The sequence below is a fragment of the Papaver somniferum genome, unplaced genomic scaffold, assembly GCF_003573695.1.
Source record: "Papaver somniferum cultivar HN1 unplaced genomic scaffold, ASM357369v1 unplaced-scaffold_135, whole genome shotgun sequence".
Classification (NCBI taxonomy): Eukaryota; Viridiplantae; Streptophyta; class Magnoliopsida; order Ranunculales; family Papaveraceae; genus Papaver; species Papaver somniferum.
The window spans coordinates 4,399,864-4,417,309 of NW_020622713.1; the positions used below are offsets into that span (position 1 = coordinate 4,399,864).

Sequence of the window (17,446 nt, forward strand, 5' to 3'; positions counted from 1 at the left end):
AAACAACCAAATTAAACACAAAAAGTGGTCAACTTAATTGAATATTCTCAACATAAGTAAACTTATGGAATATATGACTAACATAACCATTAGAAAATGATTAGGATAGCCGTTCACATACTCAACACAAGGAAGGCTTATGGAATATATGAATACTCAACTAGACTAATTACAAGAGGACTCATAATTAATCTAATCGGGATACACAATCAAACTAATCACAAAAGTAATCAATTTAATTGTCAATGGTTTTTGCTCGAAATAAGAGAACTTATTGGAGCAATAACTAAATAACCAAACGAGATGATTAATTTAGTTCAAAATGATCGAAACAACATACCTCATGGAACAACCAACAAAGCCAATCATAAATAATCAACTTCGTTGTGTCGTGCTCAACATAAGATACATTACGGAGCCTCGCTGTAATACAAAAGATATGGATCAATAAAGGTCTTTACTGTGGAATACACAAGAATTCATTTTATCTTCCATCATTATATCATAATAACATTAACAGAGATGATCCTTGAAAACAAAAGATTTAAACCTATCTTCCATCAAGGATTTACAATATAGGCTTAACTTTTGTATTTGGAAAAAGTCTATTCATCCTTTAAATCAATAGTGAATACCGATCATGAACGACTTTACTTTTGACAATATATGGGACCTTCAAGTTCACGGACGCAAACATACATATCCCATCACAAATTGCAATATAACAAATCATAAAGATTAATACTGCAAAAACATCATCCTCCAAATATTTTTAGAATTTTAAACCCAATAACCTAAAAAAGAGAAACAAGAAGATGAAAAACAATAGCTATGTGTAGTCACAATCATCGCTATTCAAGCACTAGTTATCCGTCCAACTAAACCAAAAAGAAGACATACTAGGCAACAATAAGAACGGAGATCTGACTAATTCTAAATCCTGTCAGTAACTAGAGATTGAGCATGAACGAGCTCCTCAGTTACCTTCTTTAGTTCGTCTTTCAGAAAATCAAGGTTCCTGGTTGCAATACCGAGTTGTTCTTGTACAACCTTAAAATCTCCGAGAAGATTTCCTATCAATTGTGAAGAAATATGAACTGGTAGTTTGTCTTTGTTTTTATGATCAAGAGCATGAAAGCACGAGATAACAATATGACATAACTCAACATCATCCATCTTGTTGCATCCTTCCATTGTGCACCAAAACGACTTTAGAAAACCTTTTTGTTCTTCTGGAACATATTATAGTATAAGGTATTCCATCAAACCATAGGGAACATGACGTTCGTGTGGGCTGGTGCGTGTACTAGAGAACAAGGCCTATGCCAGCCCAAAGAAGAAGGAAACAAATAGATGTTGAGGAGCAAAAGGAGTAAAGAAACTCTAAAAATAACACTGAACAAGGTACGATTCTGACCGCTTTCTCAAGAAGACACACTTGAGAATCATGAGCATCCATTTTTATATACAAAGGTATGCAATCATAAGCCGGTCATGGTGTAATGAGATGAGCACTTTTCTCATTAAGATTCACTTCTCCTTTCTTTTCAACGGTATTAGACAAGCTGCCTGTTTTAGTTGAAGAAGTATTATCTAGAGAAGATTTAGGAGTACCTGGGTCAACATCCTTCCATGTTTCTTGATGCTTCGTTTGAGTCGATTTACGCTGTTTTTCAGATCTGAGACTCGATTATTGATATGAATGAAGTCTGGAGCAGAAGTCTTAGATTTACAACATTCCTCGGGGAGTGAAGAGGTACTCAGTTTTTATTTTTTTCTCATGTGTCGGTTTCTTTTGTCAAGGTGACTCACCGGATCAGTCCCTTCTTTACCACTCTTTCTTGTATTATTGTAGGCATTTTCTGTTTTGAACATGCAATTGTCACAATACATTCTTCGAGTGTTCATAATGCCTTTTGCTCCAACAACATGGGAAACTGGTTTGATTACTTCCTTAGACATCCATGCAAGAATGTTATGAAGTCTTTCATTCCTCAGTCTATAACGATATCATTGCTCAGAATGTCCTTTATTCCCACAATAATAACAGTTAAAGGAATTACTTTTAATTGTTCTCTTGCGAGCAGGTTTAGAAGGAGTAGAATCCTGTTTTTTAGAATTATTGCAGACTGCCAAAGTTTTTTCACATGAAGAACTATCACGAGCTTTAACAAAATTGATCTTACCAGTTTTTGGAGCGTTTATTCCTTTATAGCCCAGACCACGTGTATCACGATGTTCTTTACATGATCCAATCATAGAAGATAATTTTGTGGAGCTAGAATTGAATTTTCCCAGACTCTTTTCTAGTGAATTTACTTTCTTAAGGACATCTGCAAGTTTAGTCTCCAAGGATTTTTCTTTGTCAAGAAGACTGCGTTCTTTGTCGTTAAAACATTTCTGTTGAGATTCACATTTTGCTTCAGTTTCAGAAAGTATTTCCTTTAACACATAAAGGTTACGAAGAAGATTACCACATTCAGTTTTTTTCGAGCGAACCTCTTCCTTATGATCTTTAACAATGGATTCCAAGAGTTTATATCCACTATCATAACCTTTAAAGAGTTTTCTCAACTTTCTGTTTTTTTGACAGAGAGGACCCATGTATTTCCTCAAGCAAGTTGTTGACTTCTTTTCTTTTAATGCACTGTCAAACAACTTGATATATTGAGAGACTTCCTCATCAACACTCTGTTGTTCTTCTGAATCACTATCGTCTGAAAGATCATCCAATTATTCATCAAGGGATTTTTTCCAGTCGAATGTAGATTCAGTAGATGAAGAGGGATTAGAGTTTTATTCAGAAGTTTCAGGGCTTTGAAACTTAACATATCGTCTCTGAACTGGTATTGCGCTAACAGAGATAGTACTCTTGTCCATATAGTCAGATCGCTACAAACACAGAGTTTTGAAGTCTTGAACGTGTTTGCCTGCTCTGGTACCAATTGAAAAAGCGGGGGTCTAACAACACCACCCAATATTTCACTTAGAAATATGTATGGACTTAACTCCAATATACTTTATTAGAGAACCAACTAGACAGTCAGACTCAATCTAAATAAAAGTAGATAAAGGAGTTAATATCTCTCTCTTGTTTTGATTTACTCAAGCTAATAGAAATCAACGAGTCGTTAATCAAATACAAGGAATAACTTGGATGGTACCAAAGACCAATATCCAAGGATAAATCAATGACAATCAACAACCAACTCTTATTGATGATCTAAACGCACAACCTGTATAATTTCAATTATAAAGATAAAACAATATAATGCGGAAATTGAAATAACACAGACACCAGAAATTTTGTTAACGCGGAAACCGCAAATGCAGAAAAATCCCGGGACCTAGTCCAGATTGAACACACATTGTATTAAGCCGCTACATACACTAGCCTACTCCAAGATAACTTCAGACTGGACTATAGTTGAACCCCAATCAGTATCCCGCCGATCCAAGGTACGGTTATGCTCCTACGCCTCTGATCCCAGCAGGATGCTGCGCACTTGATTCCCTTAGCTGATCTCACCCACAACTAAGAGTTGCTACGACCCAAAATCGCAGGCTTTAACAATAAACAAATCTGTCTCACAAAGACAAGTCTATCAAAGGATCAATCTTTCTCCCACAGATAAACCCTAAAGGTTTTATTCCGTCTTTTGATAATAATCAAGGTGAACAGGAACCAATTGATAATCCGGTCTTATATTCCCGAAGAACATCTTAGATTAATCAATCACCTCACAACAATCTTAATCATATGGTAGCGAAACAAGATGTTGCGGAATCACACAACTACGATAAAAGTAATATCAGTGTGGCTTCACAATCCCAATGAAGTCTTTAAGTCGTTAACCCGGTCTGAGAAAAGAAAACCAGAGGGTTAAAGGAGAATCGACTCTAGTATGACAACTAGTATCACACTAAGGTGTGGGGATTAGTTTTGCACAATACTAGATGTCTCATATATATAGTCTTTCAAATCAGGGTTTGCAATCAATGTTAGCTTAACAAAGCATTCAATATCCACCGTTAGATGAAAACCTGATTTAGATTCAAGCTAATATTTATCAACCGTTAGATCGAAAACTTAGCTTGTTATACACTCTTGGACTGCACGCTTCTAGGTTTGTTAACCGTACCCAAACGTGTTCATTGTTGGTTTAAGCATAGTCAACCAAAAGGTTAGCCATATGAGCATTTCATATCAACCATGTTCTTCTTCACCATAACTAGTTCAAATGACTCAAATGAACTAGTTAAGAGAGTTGTTCAATTGCAAGGAAATATCATGTACTACATAAGACACAATTGAAGCAAAGATGATTTGATTCACTCGAATCGGTTCATGAACTTTATAGCCACGGTTTGCAAACTGCATTACTTAGTCTTTATAAGTTTAAGTTCAGAAATCATCTTCAGATATATAACCTTTTCAAGTTCGCAGACTAGGTTCGCGAACTTAAGCAATCGGATAGAGTTCACAAACTCCAGCAGAAATTCTCGGAGTGAGAACCACGCCGGTTCGCGGACTAGGTTCCCGAACTTGGCTCACGCAAGTAGTTTGTCAAACTCCAGCAGAAATTCTCGGGTTTGAGAACTTCGGCAGTTCGCGGACTTGGCACTTGCCATCCGATTTCTCTTGATAAACAAAGTTCGCAAACTTTGGTTCAAGAAATAGGACTTATACATAAATGTGTTTCCACAACAATGGTTATGTTCGCCAATTGTTATGTAATCTAAACTCTCATTTTAATCATTGAAACATTCTCATAGAACGTTATATAGTTGTTATTCACATACTATTTTTCGCCAGAGCAATTTTCAAAGTGATTGAAACATATCATGACTTTCGTCACTAGGTAAAGATAAACTTGATCGAAGTGAAAAGCTTACCAACACTTATTTCGAGATATAGATAGGCGAGGTATACTCGGCTCGAATAATCCAGTCGATATATATAGCATACGACTTCTTGTCTCAAAGAGTAGGAGATAGAGTAGATAGACTTTTGAGTGATTGATAAGTTCAAGTCTTCACATAACTTTTTGCCGAGAAGCTCCACCGGTTCCTTGAGTAGTTCTTCTTCTTGTATGATGAATCGCCATGAAGTCCTTGAGCTCAACTACACTTTCTATCCTAGTCCGTGACTTGGCTAAAAATAGACTAGAAATCAAGACTTATAGTTTTGATCACTAACATTGACAAACATGCTTGAGATAGCAACGCATGCGAGTTCGACCGAGCAATGCTCTAAGAATCTTCTTCTGATCTCCTCTTTGCAGGTACTTTTTGAGAGCCAATGTTCATAGAATCTAAAAGGTTTTTTGAGGTATTCACTTTGTGGATTGGTATTTAAAAGAATGGGAGCATGATCTTAACCACAAGGGATAAGGTTATTTAGGACTGCATTAGGGAATATATTCATCCATGAAGAAATACATAAGGCTCTATCTAATATGGTTCTGACTTGGTTGAGTTGATCTCTGTGATTTGACCAAGTTAAAGGAATGCCTGTAAATGGGATGTCTATGAGACCCAAATCAGAGACAGTCTTGGTGATAATTGGGTGTGATTGAGTTGGATGAATTGAGTAGCTCTGTCTTTCATAACTATAGAGAGTAGAATTAAAGTCCCCTATAATGACCCATGGTAAATTCATATTTTCCCCCATTTCATGGATAAACCTTCATTGTACCTGTCTTTCATTGTCATAAGAAGAGCTATACAAACATGTAAGAAACCACTCAACATTAGTTTCACTGTTCTTTATTATAAGATTGACCATGTAATTTGAAGAGTGTATAAACTCAAGATCAATACCATCTTTCCATAGGAAAGCCAAACCACCATCTCTAATTTTATCCTCATTGCACCATATATCAGGATATCTCATTTGTTTTAGGATGAAGGTGTATTTTTTGATTGTAGATTTGGTTTCAGATAGAAAAATGATATCTGGGTTGTAATTAAAGATAAAGTTCTTTAAATGGCCTCTAATTAGTTTATTACCTAGACCTTGAAGATTCCATCTAAGAATTTTCATATTTATGTTTTTCAAAATGTGCTTCTTGTAATTTCTATTATGCTTAATGAAATAACAATGAATATAAGAAAGAGGTTTCAGACAATTTACCATTGAATTTCCTTGTCCTGCTTCTGAGCTTTGGTAGTTTGCAATGTGTCTGTCCCAGTCTCCAGCTCCTTGCGTATTTAGCTGCTGAGTGTTGTCCCTTTGCTGCTCATTCTCCTCTTCGTCCTCAATGGGTTCAGTTACATCATTTGAGCTAGCTCTGGAGCTTTCCGCTTCTCTAGTTCTTTTGAACCTCCTTATGCCTCCCTTTCTGCTACTTTGTCCTCTCTCCCGTACATAATAGGCAGTTGAGTTATCATTTTCCTGAGCTTGTTCTGGATAGACAGAATTACAGTATTGTCCATCTTCAGGCCTGACAAATAGCACCATATTAGCTCTTCTGCTTTTATTGTTTTTCTTTGGAGAGATTCTTATTGGAGCTTCATTGATATTCCAATATTCATTTGTTGTCATGATGTAAGGATTCTTGTCAAGGAATCTGAAGAGCTTTTGAGATAAGTCTCTGACATCCTTAGCCTTGTTTTTACAGTCATCATTATCATGGTCGATTATGAAGCACGAAGGGCATAATTGGTGTGGCTGCTTTTGGTAGTAGAAGGGGATCCACTGAGTACAGTGAGCTGCATTCTGGCTTAGCACTCCTCTGAGTAGTGGCTTTGCAATGTCAATTTCGATGAGGGCACCAACATCATTTGAATCCACCCGGTTAGCGTCTTCTGGATCCAGTTCCGAACATTGCTTAGAGAGGCATATATAGTGGTTCAACGATTAGCCATTTTCCCCTACGAACCTTAGTTTGTAGTCTAGTTCAGTATGCATTGGTTAAGAAAATCACTTAGCAGCTCCTTCCTGGACATTGTATCGTGCCCAAGTTGGTGGCCCTGAATATACAGAAGTCCCCAAGTGGATTTTCTGGTAAAGTTATTTCTTGGACCATATCATCTTACACGTGATGTATTTCTGCTGTATGAACTAATGAGGACACTTTTGGTCAATGGTCACATGAATAAAATCACTAGCTAGCATCCGTATCACCCATTTTGTTTCAATTTTCACCGAGGCTGGAATAGAAAAACTGGGAGCAAGAAACTTCACATTTCTTTTTTATCCGTTGGCAGCGTTGCAGGGACTCTTTGCTCATGATATGGAACAGCATGGGGTATGGGGTACGATGAGATCGGGAAGAAGCAACCACCAGAGATCAGATCTTCTGAAATTCATTTCTGTACCTACCCAGCTCCGTTCCTCTTAGACGTCAAGTATAAAAAGAATACATGGTCTTCAATGTACCAACCAGGACAAATGGTCATCCTTCTCTAACTCAATTTTGAATGACCGGTGACCTCGAAATTTTTTTCCGCTCCACAAATTGTTTTACAAAGAGTAATAATTCAATCCATTTCCCTTTTTATATTGTAACTTCGATTTTTCTTGTTTGTAAGGCCGTCTTGGAGTTAGATTGTGCTCACTGAACACCTTTCACACATCAAAAGAAGAAGGATACTGTCTTGTGCCACCAGGTTCACAATTTTTCTTTACAGTAAAGTAAATTGCAAAAATGTAATGAAACCTATGTAGTCGATTTCGGCCATCTCGGCCGAAATTTCGGCGAAATTCCGGATTTCGGTCCAAGAAGACGAGATTTTGTTAATTTCGGCCGGACGAAATCTTTGCAAAAATTTCGGCCGGAATATATATATATAATTTTTTTTTAAATTGAGTGGATTAATCTCAAGTACAAAAATTAAACAGATTAATTCACTCACTAGTATTATTGCTTGTTGTTGTGTTTGAATTTCTTGATCTAAAATTATCATTTGGTGTTGATGAGGAAGGTGAACAACCAGATTTACTAATACTATGTTTCTTTTAAGTGGGTCAATACTCCCTCAATCTTCTAGTCTGACTCAAACTAGGATTGGGATTAATTGAACCTGGCAACAAACACTTCTTATTATAAAAGTTGGAACCGAAATTACACCGAAATTTGAAAGCGGAATCTCCCCGAGACAATGTTGTACCAGTGTCTCGCTCGGGACCGAGATAAACCGGAATCCGAAATTAACTACCTTGAATGAAACATCCATTTTACCATTGTGTAAGGTTAAAAATATTATTTCTAAGAACAATCAAACCTTTTTTGAGGATAACCAGAACTACAGATCAACAAAAAAGAACATTCACAAAAGTTGACTACTTAAATACACCGCCAATTTGCTTGCGGGTGTTAATTAGTTTGTTAGCAGTTCACAGCATCGGGAAAAGTTAAATGATAGATAATACGTAGTTTCTGGACCACCAAAGCTTGAAGCAAATAATCGGACTTCACCGTCGTGGAATCTTTACGCCTTTTTGCTGGTTATCCTACAATTAGGTACAAAGATTAACAGGGTTAAACCTGAAGCACTTGTTTGCAAAATCTTTATAAAGGAAATTTGGATGGAGGAAGACACAGTTAAGCAGTCTCTAGGAGTAAAAACATATATATTTCCCTAATGCAGTGACATATTTCACCTGAAACAGCAGATACCCAAGGCGGCAGTAATTTCGTGAACGACTGATGTCGCAAAGTGGAGGTACAGTGATACTGAAATATCAAAAAAAAAAAATGTTAAAGGTACAAAAGATGATATCAAGATAAGTGAAAATAAAGAACTACAACAACCACCAATCTTTCATCAATTTCCTCTTCAGGCCACCGGAGATCTATTTTTAAGTTAGTTGCAATAAAGTAGGACTAGCAGATTATGTGAGCACGCTATTACATAAAGTTCGTAATCTGTATAGCTTTCTTGAAACTATACTGAGCTAGATAAAGGGGACAAGTAAGAGATTGTTTTTGTTACCTGTGAAGATAAAGTAGCCAACAACCACCAATCTTTCATCAACTAAAGGAACTCTGCGAAATAAGGAGATTATAAGAGAAATGTGATAATTTTATAATAAAAGATTGTGAGAGACGTGAATCTATATATTATAATTGTCCGGTGAATTTATATTGCATATATAATTAAGCACTACCTTTCTCATAAACAAAACAATCAATTAATACATACCCATCATTGAGCTTGGCAGTGAGCGCATTTGCTACAGCAAAAGGAAGATACAGTAGTGACTGTTGAAAAGAAAAGTAAATATTAGTTTGCCGAAGGTTCCATAAGAAATATGACAAGAGAGGAAAACTATTTCTAACACTTGAATTTATCAAGTGACCTGAACAATCCTCCCTCATAATATATATGCTTAAAGATAAAAGGACTTAAGAGGCCCAAGTCAATACTCTGATAATCCAAGTAAGGTTGAAAAACTAAGCACTCTACTTTCACTCCCTCAAAACCCTCCGACTTTTACCACACCACTAGACAATTTAAGTATATTTCAAAAATATTGCTTCTTCGCGCATTACTAGATCAAAGTACACCAGACTGCAACACTAGTGCACCTTAATCAGTTCAAAAATATACTGAGAGAGTAACTGCTTAAGTTAAGCTAGGTAACAACTTTATTAAAAAAAAATGAGTGGAAATTGAAGCATACCATGCACATTCCAGTTTTCAATCCCTTGGGTTCATCACACATATGAGCCAGAATCATCCTCCCCTGCCAATACACAATTTTTTCTTCTTATATAATGTAATATGATAAGCACGAGATCATACAGGCAGTATCAACTAACATATCCTGAATGGTCCTCAAATTCGCACACATACTGCTCACACAACTCTTCAGCATTTATTTTGGAAATCACAAGAATTTAAAACATTGAAAAGCTCGCAAAATGTATAACTCATAAAATTTTCAATACCAGTTAAATAATAGAAGAGAATAACTCCAAATGAAGGTAGTAAACTCTCACCACAAGGAATCCAAATGCAAGTCCACTTCCTGATATGACTAAATGCGGATATTTCCTGATGAAATCAGCTGAGGACAAATAATCCCTGCAAAGAAGTCAGATTCTGTAATTACGTCCTAAGGATAAACAAGAAGCACAAGTTTTAAAATATTAACACATACCAGACTAGTATTCCTCCTAAGAGTATGATGAAGGGGCAAAGCTGGCAAGAAACAGATGCAAAAGTTAAGCAACGCGGAAATAGAAACACAGATAGCAGATAGTGATAACAATATTACCATTGCTAATGCCAGGAACATGCTTCCTTTTCTTGCTTGAACGACCTTTTGGACATTGTATATGCTGCAGAGGAGACGAAACAAACCAGAGTCAAAAATTGCTAAAAAGAGAAACACCTACGTTTTAATGAAGGCCAGCTAAAGTGTGGATGCCGCTTCAATAACATATTTAATAAAGTACAAAATTTCAGGGTTTGTCAACCTGATGAGCATGCATATTTCCTATAAGAGTGCAGATTATACATCATAGGATGCACACTTCATTGCATGGGAATGGGTTTCGATTTGAGCAGTAAAGCTAGCCTAAAATCCTTAAATTACAGCAAGCAGATCCCTACAAGCTTTTGTTACCCTCCCTTTGGCGATTGCATTGAGAAAAGCGATTCGATGATTTTAGAGCCTTTCTGTACATAAGCTTGAGTGTCACAGCCAACATCTCAGAGGGTTGGATGAACCCCCTAAACTTTAAGATATTTCGTGCTTGTTCTTTAGCATTTCTATTAGAAATTTGTAAATAAGTTCTTATTCTTCGATAATTCAGATTTATCTAAGCCAGACAGACATTGTTCAGCGACTGGCTACAAGCTGCTGATGATAAACAAGGCGCAGTGACATGCATTGGGACCGAGCATTCTCATAGGTAGCTCCAAATCGCTTACTAACACAACAACGAGGCTCAAGTGTAAATTTTTCTAAATTGTAGTCACTGGTAAATGGGCAACACGGGCTCAGATGGGAAACTTATTCAAAAGGTATACAAAAATCAGTGTATTAAAAGATGTTTGGTGTTTGCATTTGTGAATGACCAATTATGTATATGAAAAAAAAAAAATTGCAACCATGGAAACTAGAAATAGTTACTTACTTGAAGATAACAGTTGGTATAACAGCAAAAGCAGTCATCAGAAGCAAAACAACTCTGTACATCGGGATTTCTGGCATAAACAGCAAAAAGAATAACGCAAATCAAATTAAATAGGAATACAAGTAAACATTCCATGATAAAAAGAACTACAGGCCTTGCAACATAAAATAAATCAGGAAGTATAGTCTGCAAGATACAGGAACCACTTTAGTAACATTGGAGAGTTGAACACGGTTCATTCACTGCCCAATTTCGGGTTAATTGGTCGCTAATAGTAAGCCATACTGAGGAGTGCGGATTTTCTTACCAGAAATAAAAGGTACCCAACTCAATAAAGGAATAGACACCCCAAACTGTTGAACCCACCATTCAGCACCTGAAAATGAAAGAAATTACAGGACCGTTTTTAGACTCCAACTTGAAACTAAATTTGTGACTCAGGACTAGGGTCATCAATGTAGCAATCGGAGAACATTAAATTATGGTGACTGGTGAGTCCTGTGACAGCATACATAGCAAATAGAAAAACAGAAATTTGAAGCACCTACCAACGAAAAAGGTAAAGACGTGGGTCAAGTATATCAACATGAGACCTTCAGTGGGTCCATTTACCACCGGAAGAAGAAGCGTATTGGTGAAATAGCTACAACAATGACAGGATTGTAAGTAAATTAGCACAGTTTTTAGTCACTAATCATTCATGTAGACTACTGAAATTAAGCATCTATATGGGGGTTAAAAAAAGGATCGATAGTCTGACGGGTAATGATGGCAGCTAGTGACTATTGCAGTCTACAGAGGTAGAAGGTCCCCATTAGAGCTCTTATGGAAAAGAGTAGACAATCTTCATAGTCTGGCAGTTCAAATACCCAGTTCTTGTTCACAATTGGTCCCCAGTTCTTCTATTTGATTAAGAAAAAAGAGCCTATTTCCTACAGCACCTCGATGTGTAATCACCAAACCAGCTCCCACCATATATTGCGAAGGAAACAAGACATACGAGATGGGGGGAAAGTTTCTTACAGAAGAGTGCCACTATCCCAGGAAACACTATTTACAGTCTTATTGTAACAAGGACATGGTTAAGCACAAAAAAAACATAGTGTTTAAAAGCGTGATCGGTACAACATACTTCTCCCAAGTTGCACCGTAAAATGGAACAGCTGCAATAACCCAAAACCAGAAAGCACTCTTTCCACACATCGCAGTGCTCCCAAAAGCCAAGGCTTCAAGCTGAATGTAAAGAAAATGAACATTTTAACGGGGAAACCAATAGCTAGGGTTGTACTATAAAACCAAATTACCAAATACTTACCGCACATGCAAGTGCATCACATCCTGCAAAAAAAAATGACGGGTCAATATGCATTCGTCATTAAAGAAAACACAGCACCGAAGAAAATAAACGGCTGTGGAAGAAGAGTTACCATGGTCGAAAAGTTCCCCCAAGGGACTGGAGGAATTTGTTCGTCTAGCTTGCTTACCATCAACAGCATCAAATGTCTAGCACACACATTGAGTGGTAATTAGTCATATTCATACATGTCAATGTACTTCATAAACAGTAACATAATCTCTTCGGGTACAAAAAACGGAAAGACAATGCGCAGTGAGTTAAATAATTCTACAGCAAAACATTATCAAATTCCAAGAGACACTTGTGTGTATCGTGTTAAAAACACCTTAACCTATTAGAGGTGTAAACACAATCTATCGAACAAGTTTAATGCACGCAAAGAAAAACATTTCCCTTAAATAGTTAACAAGGAAAACAATAGGAAACCTGGTATAAGAAAAGAAGCAATCCGTGTGCAAGATGTACCCATCTTGGAGGTGGTACATCCAAAAAAGGAGCATACACCTGAAATGCAAAAGACATAAAGAAATTCAATGACAAAGAAGAGTAAGTATCCTCCGTTAACCATATCAATCAGCGACCACAAAATGGCAGGAACGTCCACTCACGTAACCAAGGAGTGCTGAAGTAAATAAGAATGTAAAACCAATAAGTGTTATCTACAAAATAAATTCACAATAAAAAAAAACTCATTAGTACAAGTAACTTCTCTCTCCCAAAATTACAAGATAATCAAGGGTAAGTAAAGTAATCATTGACGGATATCATACCACATTTGGTCTGGAGTGATGGTAAAGCATCCAAACATGTCAACAACAACGAAAAGCAAACAATATATTAGAATCTCATGCTACATATCAAAATCTGTACTAAACAAACACAAATTGAAGCGAATACATTGCCCTGTAACATACGAAATCAAGACTTACGGCATCCAAAGTGGAAACAAAGTAACGCAATGAGTCCAAAAGGGTTGTAAGATGTATTTCGCAACAAGCGAATTATCTACACCACTGTATTTGTGTCTTTTCAACGCAGCAACTCCATGTACCCCAACATAACCCATCTTCAAACTCTCTCAAGAAGGATCTAACCAATCCAGTAGATTTCCTTTTCAAAAAATTAGGGTTTACAGGAAACAAAATTAAGTTAGAAAATCTAAAAATATAGTAAATCTGAATGGAGAAGGGAACACAGTTTATGAAAACGAGGTTTATTCCATTTCCCAAGAGTATAAGATAAGAAAATTACAGGGAAAAAACGAGAGTTCTTACTTGAGATAGTGCTGTCGAGATCGGATAGGAAGATGGAAAACAGAGATCAGGGAATCCAAGTTTTGTGGCCGCGAGATTGAAAGAATGGTTCTTCTCTCCCGCTCGTTGGTTCTTACAATAAGTGAATGAATAAACTAAAAAGAAGCCAAAGACAAAAGAGGAAAAAGGAGATCTTTTTTTCAAAGTGAAAGTTACAAAGAACAGGACAGTTAATGTTTTTTTTTAATTACCAATCTTAGTAGGGATGGTCATGGGGCGGGGATCTTGTATCCCAGTCACTGCCCCGTTCAAAAAAAAAAACCACACCCTCCCCATTATCCGCTTGATCTGGGACGGGGCGGGTATGGAAAATATCCGTACGGGGCGGGTTTTTTACGGGTTACCCATAACATTAAGCTTAAATATGATGAGTTAATTTAATAATCAATACCTATGTTCAACCAATAATAATTTAAAATTTCAAACTCATAAATTCATCGTAAAACAACCATAGAGAAAAACAAATTGGTGTATAAACAAGCATCACTCATTTTAGTTCTTAATTATTTCTTATCAAGTATCTTTCTTATAATATAATATAATTTCTTAGTTTAAATATAATATAAATAATTAATGATATCTTATATTTTTACCTTTTCTTTTATAATATAATATAATTTCGTAGTTTAAATATAATACAAATAATTAATGATATCTTATACTTTTATCTTTTCTTTTATAATATAATATAATATAATATAATATCTTAGTTTAAATATAATATAAATAATTAATAAAAATATAAAATCCTAAAATGGGAACCTAAGAGCGTCCACAGTGGGAGAGTAAACCCAAATATTTGGTCTTTTGAACAGACGTAGTGGAACGTACTATCGATCAAATTTTGATCAATGACTAAAACCCAGAGTATATTTGGTCTGGGACCAAGACTAAACCCAAATATAGTCGAGCGTTGGTATACTTCACGCCCCACCACCAGGCGGACATATAATGCACGTCCCACATCAGGCGGACGTATATTTCACGCCCCACATCAGGCGTTGGTATAGTCTACGCTCCACATGGGGCGTACGTAAAGTCTACGCCCCATTTTTTTTTTTAATTTTTGTATGGGGCGGGCATTATACCCCCGCCCCATTCTTTGTTTTCAAAACCATTTTAGTGGGGCGGGCTTTATACCTCCGCCCCACTTCTTTCATTTTTTTTTTTTTTTTTAGAATCTACCCAATCAGGCGTTGGTATAGTCTACGCCCCGCACCAGGCGAACGTATAATGTACGTCTGACCAAATTTAGTCTTTCCACCGTAGCGTCACACACCATACTAAACCCAAAATTTGATCTTTTTTTCCTTCTTTGGTCTTTGGTTATACTCGCACCACTGCAGTTGCTCTAAGGGGCGGGTATGGGGCGGGAACCTAGAATCTCATCCCCGCCCCATCCCGCTTCACTAATTTCGGGTATTACCCATACCCAACCCCAACCCCGTTTGTACGGGTAAAACCCTACCCAATAGGGACGGGTACCCACGGGGATGGGTTTGGGTGGGGCAAATGGCCATCCCTAAATCTTAGCCCTTGTATTTGAAACTACATTTGGGCTGTAAGGAAGTGGGCCGGTTTGTAGACTTAATGAAATGTGAAAGTGAAAACTACTGTGAGACCCATTTCTGTAGATTTTTCCACTGTGAAATCCATGAAAAAAAAATTCACTGGCGCGTCCATTTTTGGTGAAAAAATTCTTCCCAACCCCATTATTTTCTAAAAGAACGGTTTTTTGGGGACCATGGTTATTTTGGGGGACCATGGTTTTATTTTGGGTAAAGACATTAGAAGTAAATCTAGGTCACCCCTTATCTAGATATTTATATTAATACCTAAATTACCCTCTTGATTAATTTCTTGGTAATGATTAGTTAGTGTTAATAATAGTTAGCGTAGTGATTAGTAAAATGATTAAGTTAAAGATAATTAATGAGATAAAAAAATCAGAAGGATTTTTTTTTTAAAAGAAGCAGAATTATTGAGAGAGTAAAGTTGGAGAAGATGAAGAAAGAAAACATGAAAAACAAAGGATTTTACCAACCACAACCGAAGGAAGAGTATTTGGATACCCAGGTATGTTTCAAACTTAGATAATGTTGGTTGAATTGCTCCAAATTTTCAAAAAACTGTAAATTTTTAGGGTAGATTTGGGCTTGTTCGGTTACCTTATGTGAAGAACAGGTTACCGAACTCATCTGAAAGTGTAGTTCGGTTACCTTTTCCATATACGCAGGTTACCGAACTCGTTCTTTAATGGAGGTTTTTAGTTGTTCGGTTACCTTTTCCATACACGCAGGTTACCGAACTTTGTTTATAGGACTTACAGAGTAATGTTCGGTTGGTTCGCAAACTTTAACCCAACAACATATCTAACTGAACTCCACATGTATGCAATTAGTGAAGAGTTCGGTTTGTCAAGATTTTTTGCGAACAAACCGAACATAGTGGAACAAGTTCGGTTAAATTGAAACTCAACATAGTAGGCAAAAATTGGAAAAAAAAATTCTTTTTGGAATATAAGTAGAGTTCGGTTACTAGATAGTTTTAGAAATTTTTGCGAACCAACCGAACAAGGTAGGTAAAGTTCGATTATATCATAACTCAACGTAGTAGGAAAAATAACACAGTTCGGTTACTTTTTTTTTTTGTATTATGGGTAGAGTTCAGTTACTAACTAGTTTTAGAATTTTTTGCGAACCAACCGAACTCGGAGTTCGGTTATGAAAAATTAAATTCGTGATAACCGAAGTGTTCTTCGTGTTCTTGGTTTCAGAATGTTCGGTTACAAAACTAGTTTTTTTAAAACTATTCCTAACCGAACATGCCTTTTAACATCCATTTAAACCATATTTTGATGATTTCTACTCAATTTTCCTATCCAAAAACGAATTATTTTGATGGGTTTTTCAATTGAACGAGGAACGTCAAGGAAAGAGAGAAGAATAAGAGAATAAAAAAAAAATCAAAACTAAAATTTTTCGATTGCTCTTTTGATTTTGATTTTGGTTAATAAATTCATTTAGATTAGATGTAGGAGTATATGATTAGACTTATATAGTTATTAAATTAATTTTAATTTAAATTAAAATAAATGGTAAATGGGTATTTACCTAACTTCGGGACTCCCCTTATAAGTATAGAGAGGTTGGCCTAATAAGACCATGGTCCCCCCAAAAAAACCATGGTCCCTAAAAAATCGTTCCTAAAATTAGGGCTGCACAGGAACCGTACCGGAACCGCAGGAACCATACCGGTACCGTCCCGGAACCGTGATCATACGGGACAGGTACAAGTACCAAAAACTGGTACCATGCCTAGAGTAGGTACAAGTAACGGTTCTAGGCTATTCCCGTCCCGTAGTACCGAGGATCTGTATCCGTTGACTTTAGGATTAAATCCTGGCCGTTGATATTAGGGGTTATACCCTTTTCTTAGTCTCCAACTCTCCATCGTATTCTCGGACATTCTCCTCGTTTCCTTCTCCTTCTTCCTTCTTCCCTCTCTCGTTTTTCAATTTCCTCTCAGAGAATAGAAGATGCCAAACTTTTAGTTTTGATTTCCTTTCCATCATCATCATCTGTATAAGACTTCAGTTTTATACAAGGTTTATGCTCTGAAGAACTGTTTTTCTTTTGTATCAACAAAGAGGTGAAGAATATGAAGATCGTTTAATCCTCTTT

At 36.5% G+C, this 17,446-nt stretch overlaps 1 protein-coding gene across 2 annotated transcripts; it reads right to left on the reverse strand.

Moving 5' to 3' along the window:
• Positions 1 to 8,022: 8,022 nt before the first annotated feature.
• LOC113334139 (choline/ethanolaminephosphotransferase 1-like) lies at positions 8,023 to 13,894 on the reverse strand. Of its 2 annotated transcripts, XM_026580488.1 has the most exons (19): positions 13,725 to 13,890; positions 13,380 to 13,560; positions 13,221 to 13,230; positions 13,059 to 13,109; positions 12,877 to 12,954; positions 12,521 to 12,596; positions 12,409 to 12,431; positions 12,226 to 12,326; positions 11,642 to 11,736; positions 11,401 to 11,469; positions 11,094 to 11,163; positions 10,229 to 10,292; positions 10,112 to 10,152; positions 9,951 to 10,035; positions 9,632 to 9,694; positions 9,151 to 9,209; positions 8,941 to 8,993; positions 8,609 to 8,681; positions 8,023 to 8,458 (listed from the first exon to the last, which is right to left on the reverse strand). In XM_026580488.1, the coding sequence occupies exons 2-19, from the start codon at positions 13,514 to 13,516 to the stop codon at positions 8,437 to 8,439; spliced, it is 1,170 nt and encodes a 389-aa protein (XP_026436273.1). In that variant the 5' UTR covers positions 13,517 to 13,560; positions 13,725 to 13,890; the 3' UTR covers positions 8,023 to 8,436. The 2 variants fall into 2 exon arrangements, with proteins under 2 accessions (XP_026436273.1, XP_026436274.1); XM_026580489.1 differs by lacking the exon at positions 13,059 to 13,109 and having other exon boundaries at positions 13,725 to 13,894.
• Between the last annotated feature and the right edge of the window lie 3,552 nt (positions 13,895 to 17,446).

Excerpts from the sequence above, each read along its gene's own strand:
- LOC113334139 (XM_026580488.1), bottom strand. The coding sequence starts at position 13,516 with ATGGGTTATGTTGGGGTACATGGAGTTGCTGCGTTGAAAAGACACAAA. Across the intron at positions 11,737-12,225 it reads TACGGTGCAACTTGGGAGAA|CTATTTCACCAATACGCTTC; the intron begins GTATGTTGTACC and ends TCATTGTTGTAG. Across the intron at positions 11,470-11,641 it reads CGTCTTTACCTTTTTCGTTG|GTGCTGAATGGTGGGTTCAA; the intron begins GTAGGTGCTTCA and ends TTTCATTTTCAG.